At 51.3% G+C, this 12,930-nt stretch overlaps 5 protein-coding genes across 5 annotated transcripts; 4 read left to right on the top strand and 1 right to left on the bottom strand.

Annotated features, from left to right (window-relative positions):
* Positions 1-1,994: 1,994 nt before the first annotated feature.
* Positions 1,995-4,946, bottom strand: B0T23DRAFT_388596 (uncharacterized protein). The gene is made up of 4 exons (XM_062837765.1): positions 4,735-4,946; positions 4,551-4,618; positions 2,335-4,463; positions 1,995-2,278 (listed from the first exon to the last, which is right to left on the bottom strand). The coding sequence occupies exons 1-4, from the start codon at positions 4,760-4,762 to the stop codon at positions 2,137-2,139; spliced, it is 2,367 nt and encodes a 788-aa protein (XP_062689436.1). The 5' UTR covers positions 4,763-4,946; the 3' UTR covers positions 1,995-2,136.
* Positions 4,947-5,815: 869 nt separating this feature from the next.
* On the top strand, positions 5,816-7,523 carry B0T23DRAFT_235858 (iron sulfur cluster assembly protein 1, mitochondrial precursor). The gene is made up of 4 exons (XM_062833966.1): positions 5,816-6,141; positions 6,240-6,414; positions 6,868-6,958; positions 7,040-7,523. Exons 1-4 carry the CDS (start codon positions 6,000-6,002, stop codon positions 7,187-7,189), a joined length of 558 nt encoding a protein of 185 aa, XP_062689435.1. The 5' UTR covers positions 5,816-5,999; the 3' UTR covers positions 7,190-7,523.
* Positions 7,524-9,512, top strand: B0T23DRAFT_448141 (uncharacterized protein). Its single transcript, XM_062841032.1, has one exon. The coding sequence runs from the start codon at positions 7,848-7,850 to the stop codon at positions 9,045-9,047; it is 1,200 nt and encodes a 399-aa protein (XP_062689434.1). The 5' UTR covers positions 7,524-7,847; the 3' UTR covers positions 9,048-9,512.
* A 587-nt stretch (positions 9,513-10,099) lies between these two features.
* B0T23DRAFT_235797 (glutathione S-transferase) lies at positions 10,100-11,399 on the top strand. Its single transcript, XM_062833965.1, has one exon. It carries the CDS (start codon positions 10,418-10,420, stop codon positions 11,126-11,128), a length of 711 nt encoding a protein of 236 aa, XP_062689433.1. The 5' UTR covers positions 10,100-10,417; the 3' UTR covers positions 11,129-11,399.
* Positions 11,400-11,889: 490 nt separating this feature from the next.
* B0T23DRAFT_324404 (mitotic spindle checkpoint component MAD2) lies at positions 11,890-12,819 on the top strand (the record flags this gene model as incomplete). The annotated part of the gene is made up of 4 exons (XM_062835421.1): positions 11,890-11,985; positions 12,057-12,082; positions 12,147-12,360; positions 12,421-12,819. The coding sequence occupies 4 exons, from the start codon at positions 11,890-11,892 to the stop codon at positions 12,817-12,819; spliced, it is 735 nt and encodes a 244-aa protein (XP_062689432.1).
* Between the last annotated feature and the right edge of the window lie 111 nt (positions 12,820-12,930).

Below are 12,930 nucleotides of genomic sequence, written 5' to 3'. Positions count from 1 at the left end.
ACAAGCTCTTCAGTTCCCTCTTTCCGTAATTCCGTTATCCGTCTCTTATCCATTCTTTCCCCCACTGTTGCTTCACCCTTTTGGTGCAATTATCCCAACCAAGTCCACTCCCCCACGAGGTTGGTTGCCATACAATAGGATGTGACTGCAGTGACCCCTGGTAAGCTCTACGAGAGGAACCAGTTTTGTTTTTGTAGCGTACTATGTAACTTAGGTAAACCATTTGCCTCTCTTGCCCCCATACTGTACGCACAGGTACCTACACCTGGTAGAGAGAAGGAGGGAAGCTCTTAGTTACCTAACGATAATGAGAATGACAATGGCAATGGCAATGGTAATGCTGTTGTCTAAACTCCATTCTGACTTCTCCCCATGGCCTCCAGTGCCCCAACATTGCCAGTATTGCAAGCACCAGCAATCACAAACATCGCTAGCACCAGGCAACTCACACATGTGATATGTACTATTCCGCATGGGGCCTAACAAGAGAGATAACAGGGCTGATTGCCAAGAACGAAAAGCTCCGTCAAATACAATAACTTTGTGCTTACTGCTACTTCCAGTAATTCGTGCGCTCATCCTCAGAGTTTGCCTCCATTTCGCGAGTTTCCGATACTTTCTCTTTCAATATTCCTTTTTTTTTTTGTGCGGACCACTGTTTGGACATTTGTGAACTCTGAACGGCTTTTCATTTTCATGGCTTATCTGTTTCGGATCAACCAGTCGATCAGTCAGTGTCGGTTGTCCGTTCCTTGTCTTAAAGTTGTCTTTGAACTTGTCTTGATTTGAAATCTTTTGTCTCGGCCGAGACCGCCTCTTTTGGCATATAACCGCTGTAGGTGTACCTTTAACTGTCAATGCAGAGTCCCTTGATAGAGTCCATCCACAGGGTCCATACAACAGAACCGACTCGAAAGAAAAGAATTATCTAGAATCTCATCTGTCTTTTGCGTTTCAACCCCCTGAAATCCGTCCCATGCCGTCTTCCTCATCCCGTCTCTCTTTCTTGCGAATCTGCTCGACTCGAGTTCCAGTCTTCCACCAAACTCAAAAGTTCCTCCTAGGTACCTACGTAAGGGTAATTTGTCCACAACCTCGGGGTCGCGGAGAACTGGAAAACCTCAAGGACAAGCACCCATAGCCCGGGCCTCCACCTTTTTCCCAGCCCGCCCGCCCGCCCGCCCTTCCCCGACTTCTTTAACCCGCTTTTCTATCCACTTTCCATGGAACTTTGCAGAAAGTTTAGTGGAGCCACACAAACCGCGACTAGACTCGAGATCCCAAAAACCACACCATTACAAGCGAGACTTCTTTTGACATGTGATAGTCGTTGAGAAAACCTGCGAATGGTGCTGCTGCCTGGAGATGAAAAACTCAACAAAAAGTCTGATGTCCGTTGAGGATTGGGGCTGTGTTTGATCGGGTTCGTTCCTTGTATCATTGCCGCCCGCCCGGTTCACCGGATGTGAGTGAAGCGCGTCGAGCCGAGAGTGATGATAACCAAAGGCCACGTTCAATTATAAATTTCTGCGGCAGTTGTCATGACGGTATTTTGTTGTCCCAGGACGGTCGACGCCATACCTTGACCTTCAACTCCTCGACCACCACGCTCTTCTTGGAGGAACCAAGTTTCAGTTGTGCTTGTGCCTGGTAAGATGGCGATCAAGTATTTTCGACCTTCTGTGGGTTGAGGGCAAAATGTGAGGGGTTTGAGAAGAGTTGAAGAACGACGACAGACAAAGGAAGTGACAGGAGCCTTGAAATAAGCAAATGAACGAGGTCTTTAAGCACGTGCAACTTGCTTGACGCGTGCTGCGGTTCTTCCCGTTCCCGTCCCGTCCCTCCGTCAATCCGAACTTGTGGTGTACGCACGTCCAATGCAGGGGGGCTTGGTTGAACCCTTTAACAAAAAAGGAGTTCCGTCAGTGGATAGGAAGGAGCTAAAGACCCGATACGACGTGCTATACGTATTACGCAGGGTAATAGGCCAAGGGTAAATATTATATGCGTTGAATTCGTATCTTCGTTAATGTAAGCATGTATACATCTCTTTATTCCCGCTCAACTCCGATACAACTGATACCAACTCCTCGCCCGTCCCGCTACTGAATAACTGGATGTAAGCCCTGCTATGATTTACACCCGCTTGAAGAAGTAGACATAAGCAGTCTTCTTCATCTCCTCAACATCCACCACCTTGACCACCTTCTCATCGTTGAAAAGGACCCAGGAGGTCTCGTCCTCGCTGAGCTTCTTTCGGATGAAGGCAACATAGTGTCTATTTGCCATGATTAGCACGTGATTCGATAATTGGATTTGTTGAAGCAAACTTACCCAGCGTGAATACTCGTTCCCTTGTGGCACACAATCGACTGCAACTGAAACTTGGCTGGCAACTCACTGCTGCCCGCCTCCTTCTTCGGCCCCTCATTGCCAGCTGGTGCCTCCTCTTCAACAGCGTCCGCACCATCATCATCAGGATGACTGAATAGCCACTCGATGGCTCTTTCCACATCACCACCGGTCTCCTTCAGTGCCTTCACAGCCCTCGGTCCAGACAATCCCATCGACTCAAGCATGGCCAACTTCTCCGGGTCAGCCGCGCCAGCACCTCCTGAAGCCGCACCACCACTGCTGGCACTGAGGTCCAAAGGTACATCAATATCGGGGTCGTCCATGTGAGCAAACAGCCACTCCATGGCAGCGTTGGCATCCGAGTTGCCCGTGGCATGCAGCGCCTTCTCACCACGGACTCGTGGGAATCCCATGGCCTCGAGCATGGCAAGCGCCTCTGCGTTAGGCACAAATGCAGGAGAGTTGCTCTTGGCCGACTCATCCTCGGGCAGGGCTTCCTCGTCAGGCTGCTGACCCTTGGACAGGTATTCGTCAAGGTTAAAGGGCTCGTCATCAACAATGACGGGAACATCAATCTTGACGGGGACCCAGTTGACAACAGCCATCTTGCGAGCATTGACAACGAGGACATCGGGGAAGGTCTTGAAGGCTTGACGCTTGGTAAACCCATCCTTGCTCCCGCAGCCCGCACAGGTCAACTCAACGACCTCGGAGGCAGTCAGGCTATCAAGACACTGCTTGAGCGTAACAGGCTTGTACTTGGGCTCTTGACCCTCCTCCTCGGGTGGGAGCTTCTCCATGGGCACGTCAATGAAGACGCTGTCCTGCTCATTGCTACTGTAGCGGACCTTCTTGCAGTTGAGGCACTGCAGACGTTGCTCCATGACGAAGCGCATGGGCTGGGTGGGATCACCAAGCTCTGCTGGATGCTTGGATCGAGTGATGAGCTTGATCAGATGCTGCAAGAGCTCAAAGGCGTCTTGCTGCCGCATGGTCGAGAACTCCTCATGGCCGCGACCCATGAGATGCTTGAACATGGAAGGCTGGAGGCCCTTCTGGTAAGGAACGTTGGGAGTGTGCTCAGAAGCAAAGACATCGGTATCTGACTTGGAGTACCGTCCGGAAAGAAGGCCATCACCAAGCTTGCGAAGCTGTGTTTCGAGGTCCTCGGCAGGATCTGGCACGCTGGGGAGAGGGCCAAGCTTGTCGCCGTAATAACGGTGTTGGAAAGAGGGCAAGTCGTAGAGACACTGTAGGATACTGGCAAGGTAGCAGCTGTTTCCAAGGTTTTTGAGGCCAGTCAGGCCAGGGCCAAAAACAGGTGTCAACTCCTTGCCGTCCTCAGTAGTCATGGAAAACTCCCATTTCAGGTTCTGCTCGATCTGCATCTCCGTCAAGCTCTTCTCCGTCTTTTCGCGCTCAGCAAGGATAATACCCCAGTTGGCCAAGTGGGCGCCCAGGTTGTCATCGATGCGCTCTTCGTCGCAGTTGTAGCAGTATACATCGGCTGTTCCCTCGGGGGTGATGGAACCGAGCTTGACAGCGACGCCGTGCTTGGTCTCGGTCGCGTGAGCCAAACCGTGAGAGTTTCCGCTGACACCACCGAATTGGGCGCGGCCACAGCCAAGGTTTCCGCATTCCAAACACAGCCAGAGGTTTTCGTTCAGGTCGCACTTGGAGCAATGACCCAGATCCTGAGACTCGATCTTGCGAGGCTCTCCTTGCTGCATGGTCAAGATGTGCTCGCAGGTAGTGAGCTCTTGTTCCCAAGCCTTGACCTCCTCCTTGCGCGAGAACGTGTTGGCCTTCATGACGGCGTCGATGACGGGGGCAATGGTGGCATCTTCCTTGCTCAAATTGCCGATTCCGCAGTCCAAGCACTTGACTGTAAGTGTTGTATCGTAGCGATCGCTTTCGGTCTCGGCCGCGATGGCGAGCTTGGACATCTTAAGAGGCGGCTCATTGCGCTCGATGATCTTGCGGGTTCGGCGAATGTTGAGGACGAGCGGGTGGTTTCGCGAGGTGGCATGGAGCTTTGCGTGATTCCGGTCGCCAGCGCAGCCGCCGTTAAAGCACTTTAAGCAGACATCCAGACCAGCTGGGTCGTCCTATATACAGAGAGGTGGTTAGTTGCTAGGCTGGACATGGTAGATGCAGCTAGAAGAAGAGAGGAAAGGCCAGGATAGAGTACGGACAATGGAATCGAAGCATTGGGTACAATCCTCGCGGTAGACATTGTCGGTAGGCGACGGCTTCGCGAGGTCTGTCAAAATTGGTGTGTCAGAAATACGTCCAGTCCTGAGTTAAAGGCGCGCCACACATGATGGAAGCTGGCTGGGCTGGGCTCCAAGAAGCATGCCAACAATAAGCAAGACTTACTTGCGGACCCGACGTGGGGGCACGACATGTTGGGCGGATTCGCGATGATGTGTGAATAAAATCAACCAAGCTATGTTGTCTGTATTCTCTGCGTGATGTGTACAACTAGAAAGTCATCGAATTGTTGGATGATGTCTACCGCCAAGTTAAGTTGTATTGCAGAGGAAGAGAAGATGGAAGAAGCGTCAAGGAAAATGGAAGCTTGCCGTAGCTGCAGGCAGTGAGTGAGCTGAGGTATGATGTTCCCTTGTGGGGTAACTATAGCTGACGCGGCAGGCACTGGACAGCAACCACTCCCCAATCCCCATGTTCCAGGTAACCGCGCTTCATGGCGTTCGCCCTGCCGCCTTCCATTTGTTCGAACCCCGCTGCCGTTTCATGGATTGTGACAGCGGACAGGGATGATGTGCTGCAGTCTGGGGACAACTGAGCAGGGATTGGCGCTTGCTTAGGTATTGGTGGTGGTAGACGGTCTGTTATGCAGCTCTTAACATTGTAGCACGTTACACAGTGACAAGGCAGATAGGGTTTGTTAAGAAAGTGTCCTTTTTCAGTTTGCAATCAAGAGGCAGACCTTTGCTACATTTGACGGCGACAGAAATGCCCATTCGACGAGGTAAGAAAAGAGAACAAGGACCTGACTATGTACCATTAAAGTGTAGAAGCCCGTGATTAGTATTTTCATCTGTCATCGGGTGGAAAAAAGAAGCCCAAGGGAAGTGATCGTCCAGAATTCCAAGTCAACGGCGACCAAGTCGCGAGACATACATTCGGTGTTCCGTAATCTGATCATCTTATCTCCGCGCCAAGTGGAGCTCAGGACTGTCTTGGCCTTCTCTTGTCCAACCGACCAAGCCGACGTCGGGGATGACGCCCCCATGTCAGTACCTAGTATGTAACAGTGAGCGCGTCTTGTCCCTGGCCTAACAGAAGCCTGGCTTATTTAGCTCTTGTGTTTGCCCCGCTTTTGTTAGAGAAAGCTCTGACCAACCCCTCTTTTTCGTACCTATCCCAGTCCCGAGTGCAGCAAGTCGCCCCCTTGGGTCATCATCGACTTTTGGCGACCAAGTGCCGCAAGCCCGCAAATTCCAGCAACTTTTAACCCCAAGTCCCGTCCGCCGCCAACCTCTTTATCTCGGCCACTTTGACTTTTTGCCATCCACTCATCACCAGAACTCGTCTCTTGCATCTCCGATACCTATCCTACAGAAACAACCAAACAAATCAAGACAAAACAAAACATCACAATCACCACATCCGCAACCATGTTTTCCAGATCTGTTCGCGCTGTTTCCGGCCGCGTTCTCGCCAACGCCGTCCGCCCTACCGTCATGCCGGCTGCGCGCCAGATTGCGCCCGCCGTTGCCGTCGTCGCCAAGAGGTCCTACCACGAGAAGGTCCTTGACCGTGAGTATTCCCATCGCGGCCACGCATTCGCGCCCTATTCCACCTTGGATATGGCGTATCGGCAAACATATACAGATGCTAACATGTCTCGATATCAGACTACTCGCGCCCTCGCAACGTCGGTACCCTCGACAAGAAGGACCAGTCGGTCGGCGAAGGCCTCGTCGGCGCCCCCGCCTGCGGTGATGTCATGCGTCTTCACATCAAGGTCGACCCCGAGACTGGAGTCATCAGCGACGTCAAGTTCAAGACCTTCGGCTGCGGCTCTGCCATGTGAGTACTGTCTCTTTTCACTGATAGACACGGATGCCTCGGGAAGCCATGGGAACCAAGAAAAAGTGTCCGAAGCCACCGGCAATACGAAACCGATACCACGCAACGACCCAATGGAACGCGAGCGACCACAAAATAGTTTCATCGATATATAATTGCAACCACGACACTTCGGTTCAGCATAAGCAGGGAGGATAAGCAGAGAGATGCGACATCGGAAAGTTGAAACCTCCAAGCCGTTACACCCCAGGTTTCAGCGCTGCCTGGATGTCCGTACGAATAAGCGATATATATATATATTTTTTCAACACCTTCGACAAATGGAGAGCGATATCAAGAGCTACTCAGATCCACTACCTACGATTCCACAAAAAGACAACAGCTCGACCATTGGCTTCCCAAGGCTTCAGTGTCACCACAACGTTCTAAGCTCAGCTTACTAATTCCCTCCAGTGCCTCTTCCAGCTACGTCACCGAGCTCGTCCGCGGCATGACCCTCGAGCAAGCCTCCAAGGTTAAGAACACCGAGATTGCCAAGGAACTCGTAAGTCTAGACCTGTTCTCTGTACCATGCTCCTATGCCTCCCGTGCACTATGAACTAACCGTGTCACCGAACACCCACAGTGCCTCCCCCCTGTCAAGTTGCACTGCAGCATGCTTGCCGAGGATGCCATCAAGGCCGCCATCAAGGACTACCGCACCAAGAACCCCCACGCCATGCCCACCAACCTCGCTGGCACCGGCGCCAAGTTCGAGACTGCCCAGGCCGCCTAAATTGGTCATCTACTGACATGCCAGCTTGGGAGGATCATAATGGGGCGTGTATGTTGAAGAAAGCTAAAAGTGGATTTTGCACAAAGAGCCGCAAACCTTGAAAAGGTCGGCCATGCATGCGTCGTGGGGTTTGTTGTCTCTTGTTTCTCATGGCGGGGGTTCTTGAAGGGGTTATCATATCATCCATTAGCGGAGTCTCGGAGTTTTGGATTGATTTTGGTGGGTAGTTCTTCATTCTTGTTGTCGTTGTTGTCGTTTGTTCAACACCACAACCACTTTTTTGGGCTGGTTTGTTGTTGGTTGCCTTGTCATAACAGAGAAAAGCAAGCTCGTTCTCCTTTCTCAATCTTTCATCCTGTTATGCCGCAACCTCATTGTCCCCATTTGTATGTTCATCACGACGACTTATGCATATGGTATAATGACAACATACAATGCACCCACACGACTGAGATTGTTATGTGCTTTTGAAACCATTGTAGTTACTATTTCTTCTTTAGTTTGATCGAAGTCTCCATCGGCTACTAGCTCATCCCGGTGTCTCGTTCGTCAACGATATAAGGCACTTCTCTGCCCAGTCCTTCTTCAGCACAAGTCACTCTACTACTACTCCGATAATTCACACAACCAGCACGTATTCACCATTCCAACAAGAATCATGGAAACAGACCCCGACTCCGACCTTTCCGCCCTTCGCTCCCAGCTCTCAAGCGACATGGCAGACGACCAGCTCGACATTGAGTCCACCCTTCGCTCTTCTCGGTCCAAAATCAAAGAGTTGAGAAGAGAGCTCGATGCGGTCGACATTGTCATCGACAAGTTAGTTACGAGCTATACTGCCCTAAGTAAGGCGTGGTCTAAAGTTGATCAGAAGGCGGGTTTGACGAGGGTGCGAGAGTCGATGGAAAAGGATGGGGAAGAAGGTGGAGATGAAGAAGGCGATGACGACAAAAAACGGAAACGAAAAGATTCCAGTGAAACAGAAGATCCTTCGACTACAAGAAGTAGAAGGAGTTCGAACAGTTCTTCTCCTCCTATAGACGTGTCGGAAGCTACACTCGATGCAGTAGCGAGGATCTTGCCGCAGCTGCAGTCAGAAGAGGGCAGTAGAAACAGTTTGGAGGAAGAGGATATGGCTGAAGTTGCCACTGGAGGTGGGGGAGGAGGAGGAGGAGGAGGAGGAGGAGGAGGAGGCAGTACGAGTCATCAACAACAACAGCAAGGGAACAAGAAGAAAACCCACATGGACAAGAGAGAGGTGAAGAGGGTTAGGACTGTTAGTCCTGAATCTGGATCTGGACCTGGGTCTGGATCGGGATCGGGATCGGGAATGGTGATGAAGAGCATTGAGGGGGATGAGGTTGGTGTGAATCAAGAAGAGGTGGAGCGAGACGTGATTGAACACGAAGAATTGCCTGACAATGAGGCAAAAGTCAACCTTCGAAAGGACTTGCAAGTCAATGTTGTGATTCTGGAGCAACAGTTCAAGAGGTATGAGGAGGACATAAACAAAAGGTTGGAGATGTATAACGGCGATATGAACAGGAGAGTCGAGACGTTGGAGAACGACATGAATGAGAGGGTCGAGAAGCTGGAGAGGGATGTACACAAGAGCATCGAGAAGTTGGAGAATTGGATGAGTTGGAACGAATGGGTTGGGGAGACGATTACTTATGGGGGAGATGATACAGATGATGAAGATGAAGAGGAGGAGGACAGTGAGGAGGACAGTGAGGACGATGAAGATACTGAAGAGCACGACGACGATGATGACGATGACGATAACGATGATAATGAACAACTACAACGGAAACCTACCTTCGCCGCCAGACGATCACCTCCTGACAAATTCGGCTAACCATTGATCTGGAGATGACCCTGGTGATGGGTAACGTCCCGGATTGACATTGCAGATGACTCTTGTCAACAGTAATGAGGTGGAAAGAACAGGCATGGAGCATAAGCTCAATTTTGGGCTGCCCGAAATTGATGAGGTGTTGGACGATAAGGCTGTCGAAGGAGAGGAAGTCAAGAAGAGAGGCTAGGTCAGGAATCAGGGTGACAGACGGAGGAGACCGTTTCGAAAGAAACCGTCAAAACTGATGCTTCTATTTATGAGGAAGATAGGGAAAGCGATAAGCACGAGGGCAGCTGGTAGAGTAAGGAACATAGTTTGAAAAGAACACTGGCAACAGATATACGAACGGATGATGCCTCCAGGACTCCCTCATGGGTCAGGAAGGCCGAGTAAAGGAAGATGTCGCAGGCAATTGACCGTTTGCAGCACCATATGACAGATTTTCGAAATGTTTCACAATAGAACATATGTTACCTGCCAAACAAAGTTCCGTTTATTTCTTGTAGCTTATAATCACAAAGTGTCTTAGGGCACACCTGTGTAGAGGGGCAGTGGTTCACAAACCAGAAAACCGATCTGCAGGCTCAGCAGGCAAGCAAGTGCGGGATGTCAAAGTTGGAATACCCGACGGAATTCGGATCAGAAAAAAAGAAAGGAAACATATGGAATGTAGCCAAAAATCTAGAGACCAATGCCATTTAATGTCTTGTGTGACATCGCTCGGTGGCTGTTAGTCGGCACTTGGCAACAAAAGGTTAGAGGTAACGAGATGACAACATCCTAGAAGACTTTGGAATGTGTTTGGTGAACATATCAAGGTCTGATGACCACGTGTCGTTCTGTGAGATTCTGATGAATCGAAAAGAGTCCAACCTCTCAATAGCTATTGTACGAGGTTGTCGTCGGTTCAAAACGCCGAAAGTAACAATCGGCGTCTGTGATGTCCCGAACACCGCGTTAAACTAGGGGGCGGCCTTACCATTTCTCCACAATCTTCAACGCTATAACGGCCCAAAGCTTATTTCCACCTTCAACATTTGTCAGCTAGCGAAAGGAGGCTCCATAGCCCATTATGTAAGCTTATACGCTGCGTGGGGGGGTACAAGCTGGGAGGGAGTACACCATGTACCTCCTATCACCGAGTCGGTGTTTCCAGGGGCAGTTTCGAGTGCTGCAGAAGCTACCTCGGTATGGTTATGCAGAGAGGACAGGTATCGAGATGCATCCAGTACCTCAAACACCGAAACTCATTGGGTATAAAGTCCAAAGACCATCCTCGTTGTGCATTGCTTGATTTGTTTCCGTAGACATCTTCCACTCATCTTCATCTCAAAGCATCAAAACAGACACCTACCATCACATTCATCACAATGGCGGACTCCTCTTCCCTCAAGCCCATCAAGGTCTACGGCCACACCGGCCCCAACCCGCCCAAGGTGATCATGGTCCTTGCCGAGCTCGGCATTCCCTATGACCTGGACAACATCCAAATCTCCCAGGCCAAGAGCCCCGAGTTCGTCAAGAACGTCAACCCCAACGGCCGCCTGCCCGCCATCCAGGACCCCAACACGGACCTCACCCTCTGGGAGTCCGGTGCGATCCTCGAGTACCTGACCGAGAAGTACGACAAGGAGCTCAAGCTCAGCTTCACCCCCGGCACCAACGACTTCTACCTTGCCCGCCAGTGGCTCTACTTCCAGACCACGGGCCAGGGCCCCTACTACGGCCAGGTTGCGTGGTTCAAGAGATACCACCCGGAGCCGGTGCCCAGCGCCGTTGAGAGATATGTCAAGGAGCTGAACCGCGTGTCGAGCGTGATGGAGGGCCACTTGCAGACGCAGAAGGAGAAGTACGGCACCGAGGAGCCGTGGTTTGTGGGCAACAAGTTCAGCTACGTCGACATTGCGTTTGCGCCGTGGCAGCACATTGTCGGTGTGATGTTGACCAAGGAGGAGTATGATGAGGACAAGTACCCGTTGATCCACGCCTGGTTGGAGAGGCTGAGGGCGAGGAAGCCCATCAAGGAGGCTTTGGATAACATGATTCCTGCTGGTGGCGCTCCTCCTAAGCAGAACGAGTAAGGAAGGGCTTGTACTCGACGAATAGCTAGAGAGGATAATGTAATTTTACAAGTGTGTCTGAGCGAAGCCGGCTGGATAGTATAGTCTAGACTGTTGGGTCAAAATGGTATGAGTCGTTTCAACATTGAATAACTGCTGGATGGGTGATGTCAAATAAATCCGAGCACCAAAGATGACTTCCTTGTTCTATTGTGGTCAGTTGTAGTGGGGTCAAGCTTCATGCATGAGATCTTGTCCAACCAAGCCGCGCTCGGGGATCCTGTCGCATGATACATGTCGGTTCGAGTAGGCAAGACTTTATGGTATCAAGGTTTTAGCATCCGACCAAGTGACTTTGAATCTCAATATGGAGAGTTGATGAAGAGAGAGGTGGTGATGTTGCAACTTTTGGTGTTGATGACAACATTTACCTCTACACCACCGCACCAAGACTAGGTACCTACCTAGCTGAGCTAGCCTACTGTAAGTTGCCTGCCGGGACCCTCTTGTAGTGGTAGAAGCTTGGGCCTTGGCACTGCCCCTCCAAACCTAAAGTCCACGCCATGTCCACTGTTTGGATTCTGGAGCTCCCTGACAACGAGCAAACGCCCCAAAGTAAACAATCCCACCAGCCATTCCCGGTCCATCTTCCTGTCATCACCAACTCCAGATTTCAATTGCCAACCCGTCAATCTTCGACACAGTCACGGCCGCCCCAACTGTCAGGACCAATTACTCCTCGTCCCCAATTCACATACGAACTAGAACAAGCAAGCGTCGCAATGTCTTCCAAGGCTCCCGAAAAGGAAAAGGACAAGTCCAAGTCCAAGGTGCACCGGCTGTCGCTGAAGGGAAGCGCAAAGCTCGTTGCCGAGTTTGTAAGTTCTCCGCAGGTCCCTGACTCGTCTGTCAATGCAATCGCAAACTAACAATGGCCCAACATTGACAGTTTCAATACTCCATCCATACCATTCTGTATGCCAGTCATGCCGTTCCCGATCAGGCCTCCAAGCGCTGTCGACTAACCCGTCGCAACCAGTTTCCAACGAGGCGTCTACCCCGCTGAAGACTTCACCACCGTCAAGAAGTATGGTCTAAACATGCTCGTCTCCGCCGATGACCAGGTCCGCGCATACATCAAGAAGATCATGTCCCAGCTCGACAAGTGGATGGTGGGCGGCAAGATCTCCAAGCTGGTCATCGTCATCACCGACAAGGACACGGGCGAGCACGTCGAGAGGTGGCAGTTTGACGTCAGTAATCTCCCTGTTCCCCTCTCTCACGCTACCCTCCCGCTAACCTGTGGTCTACAGGTCCAAATATTCTCCAAAGCCGCCCAATCCAAGACCAAATCCCAACCCGCTTCCGCTACCACTGACGACAACCAAAATCAATCTCCCAACGAAAACACAGCCGCCTCCACCACTGCCTCAACTCCCGCACCTCCACTCGACAAGACCGAAGCCGAGATCCAAGCCGAGATCGCCGCCATCTTCCGCCAGATCACCGCCTCCGTCACCTTCCTGCCCCAGCTCAGCGGCGACTGCACCTTCAACGTCCTGGTCTACGCCGACGCCGACAGCGACGTGCCAGTCGAGTGGGGCGACAGCGATGCCAAGGAAATTGTCAATGGCGAGCGCGTACAGCTAAGGGGGTTTAGCACGACGAACCACCGGGTTGACACGCTGGTTAGCTATCGCCTGGCGGATTGAAGCGAGTTTGAGTGGCTGATTAGGGACCGTAACGAATAATGTGTATTTTGGCGGTTTGAACTTGAGGTGGGATATGGATGGATGGGTAGGTATTTGCACATATGGCTTTTA

Source organism: Neurospora hispaniola, assembly GCF_033458365.1.
Source record: "Neurospora hispaniola strain FGSC 10403 chromosome Unknown B0T23scaffold_8, whole genome shotgun sequence".
Classification (NCBI taxonomy): Eukaryota; Fungi; Ascomycota; class Sordariomycetes; order Sordariales; family Sordariaceae; genus Neurospora; species Neurospora hispaniola.
Note: the sequence above shows the minus strand (reverse complement) of the source record. Positions and strands in the feature narration are given on the sequence as shown.

What these genes read in the sequence shown, in the direction of transcription:
- B0T23DRAFT_388596 (XM_062837765.1), bottom strand. Translation starts at nt 4,762, where the DNA reads ATGTCGTGCCCCCACGTCGGGTCCGCAA. An exon ending in CCCCCACGTCGGGTCCGCAA is followed by an intron (nt 4,619 to 4,734) that starts GTAAGTCTTGCT and finishes CAATTTTGACAG; the next exon opens with ACCTCGCGAAGCCGTCGCCT. An exon ending in CCCAATGCTTCGATTCCATT is followed by an intron (nt 4,464 to 4,550) that starts GTCCGTACTCTA and finishes CTCTGTATATAG; the next exon opens with GACGACCCAGCTGGTCTGGA.
- B0T23DRAFT_235858 (XM_062833966.1), top strand. Translation starts at nt 6,000, where the DNA reads ATGTTTTCCAGATCTGTTCGCGCTGTTTCCGGCCGCGTTCTCGCCAAC. An exon ending in CCACGAGAAGGTCCTTGACC is followed by an intron (nt 6,142 to 6,239) that starts GTGAGTATTCCC and finishes TCTCGATATCAG; the next exon opens with ACTACTCGCGCCCTCGCAAC. An exon ending in CCGAGATTGCCAAGGAACTC is followed by an intron (nt 6,959 to 7,039) that starts GTAAGTCTAGAC and finishes GAACACCCACAG; the next exon opens with TGCCTCCCCCCTGTCAAGTT.
- B0T23DRAFT_448141 (XM_062841032.1), top strand. Translation starts at nt 7,848, where the DNA reads ATGGAAACAGACCCCGACTCCGACCTTTCCGCCCTTCGCTCCCAGCTC.
- B0T23DRAFT_235797 (XM_062833965.1), top strand. Translation starts at nt 10,418, where the DNA reads ATGGCGGACTCCTCTTCCCTCAAGCCCATCAAGGTCTACGGCCACACC.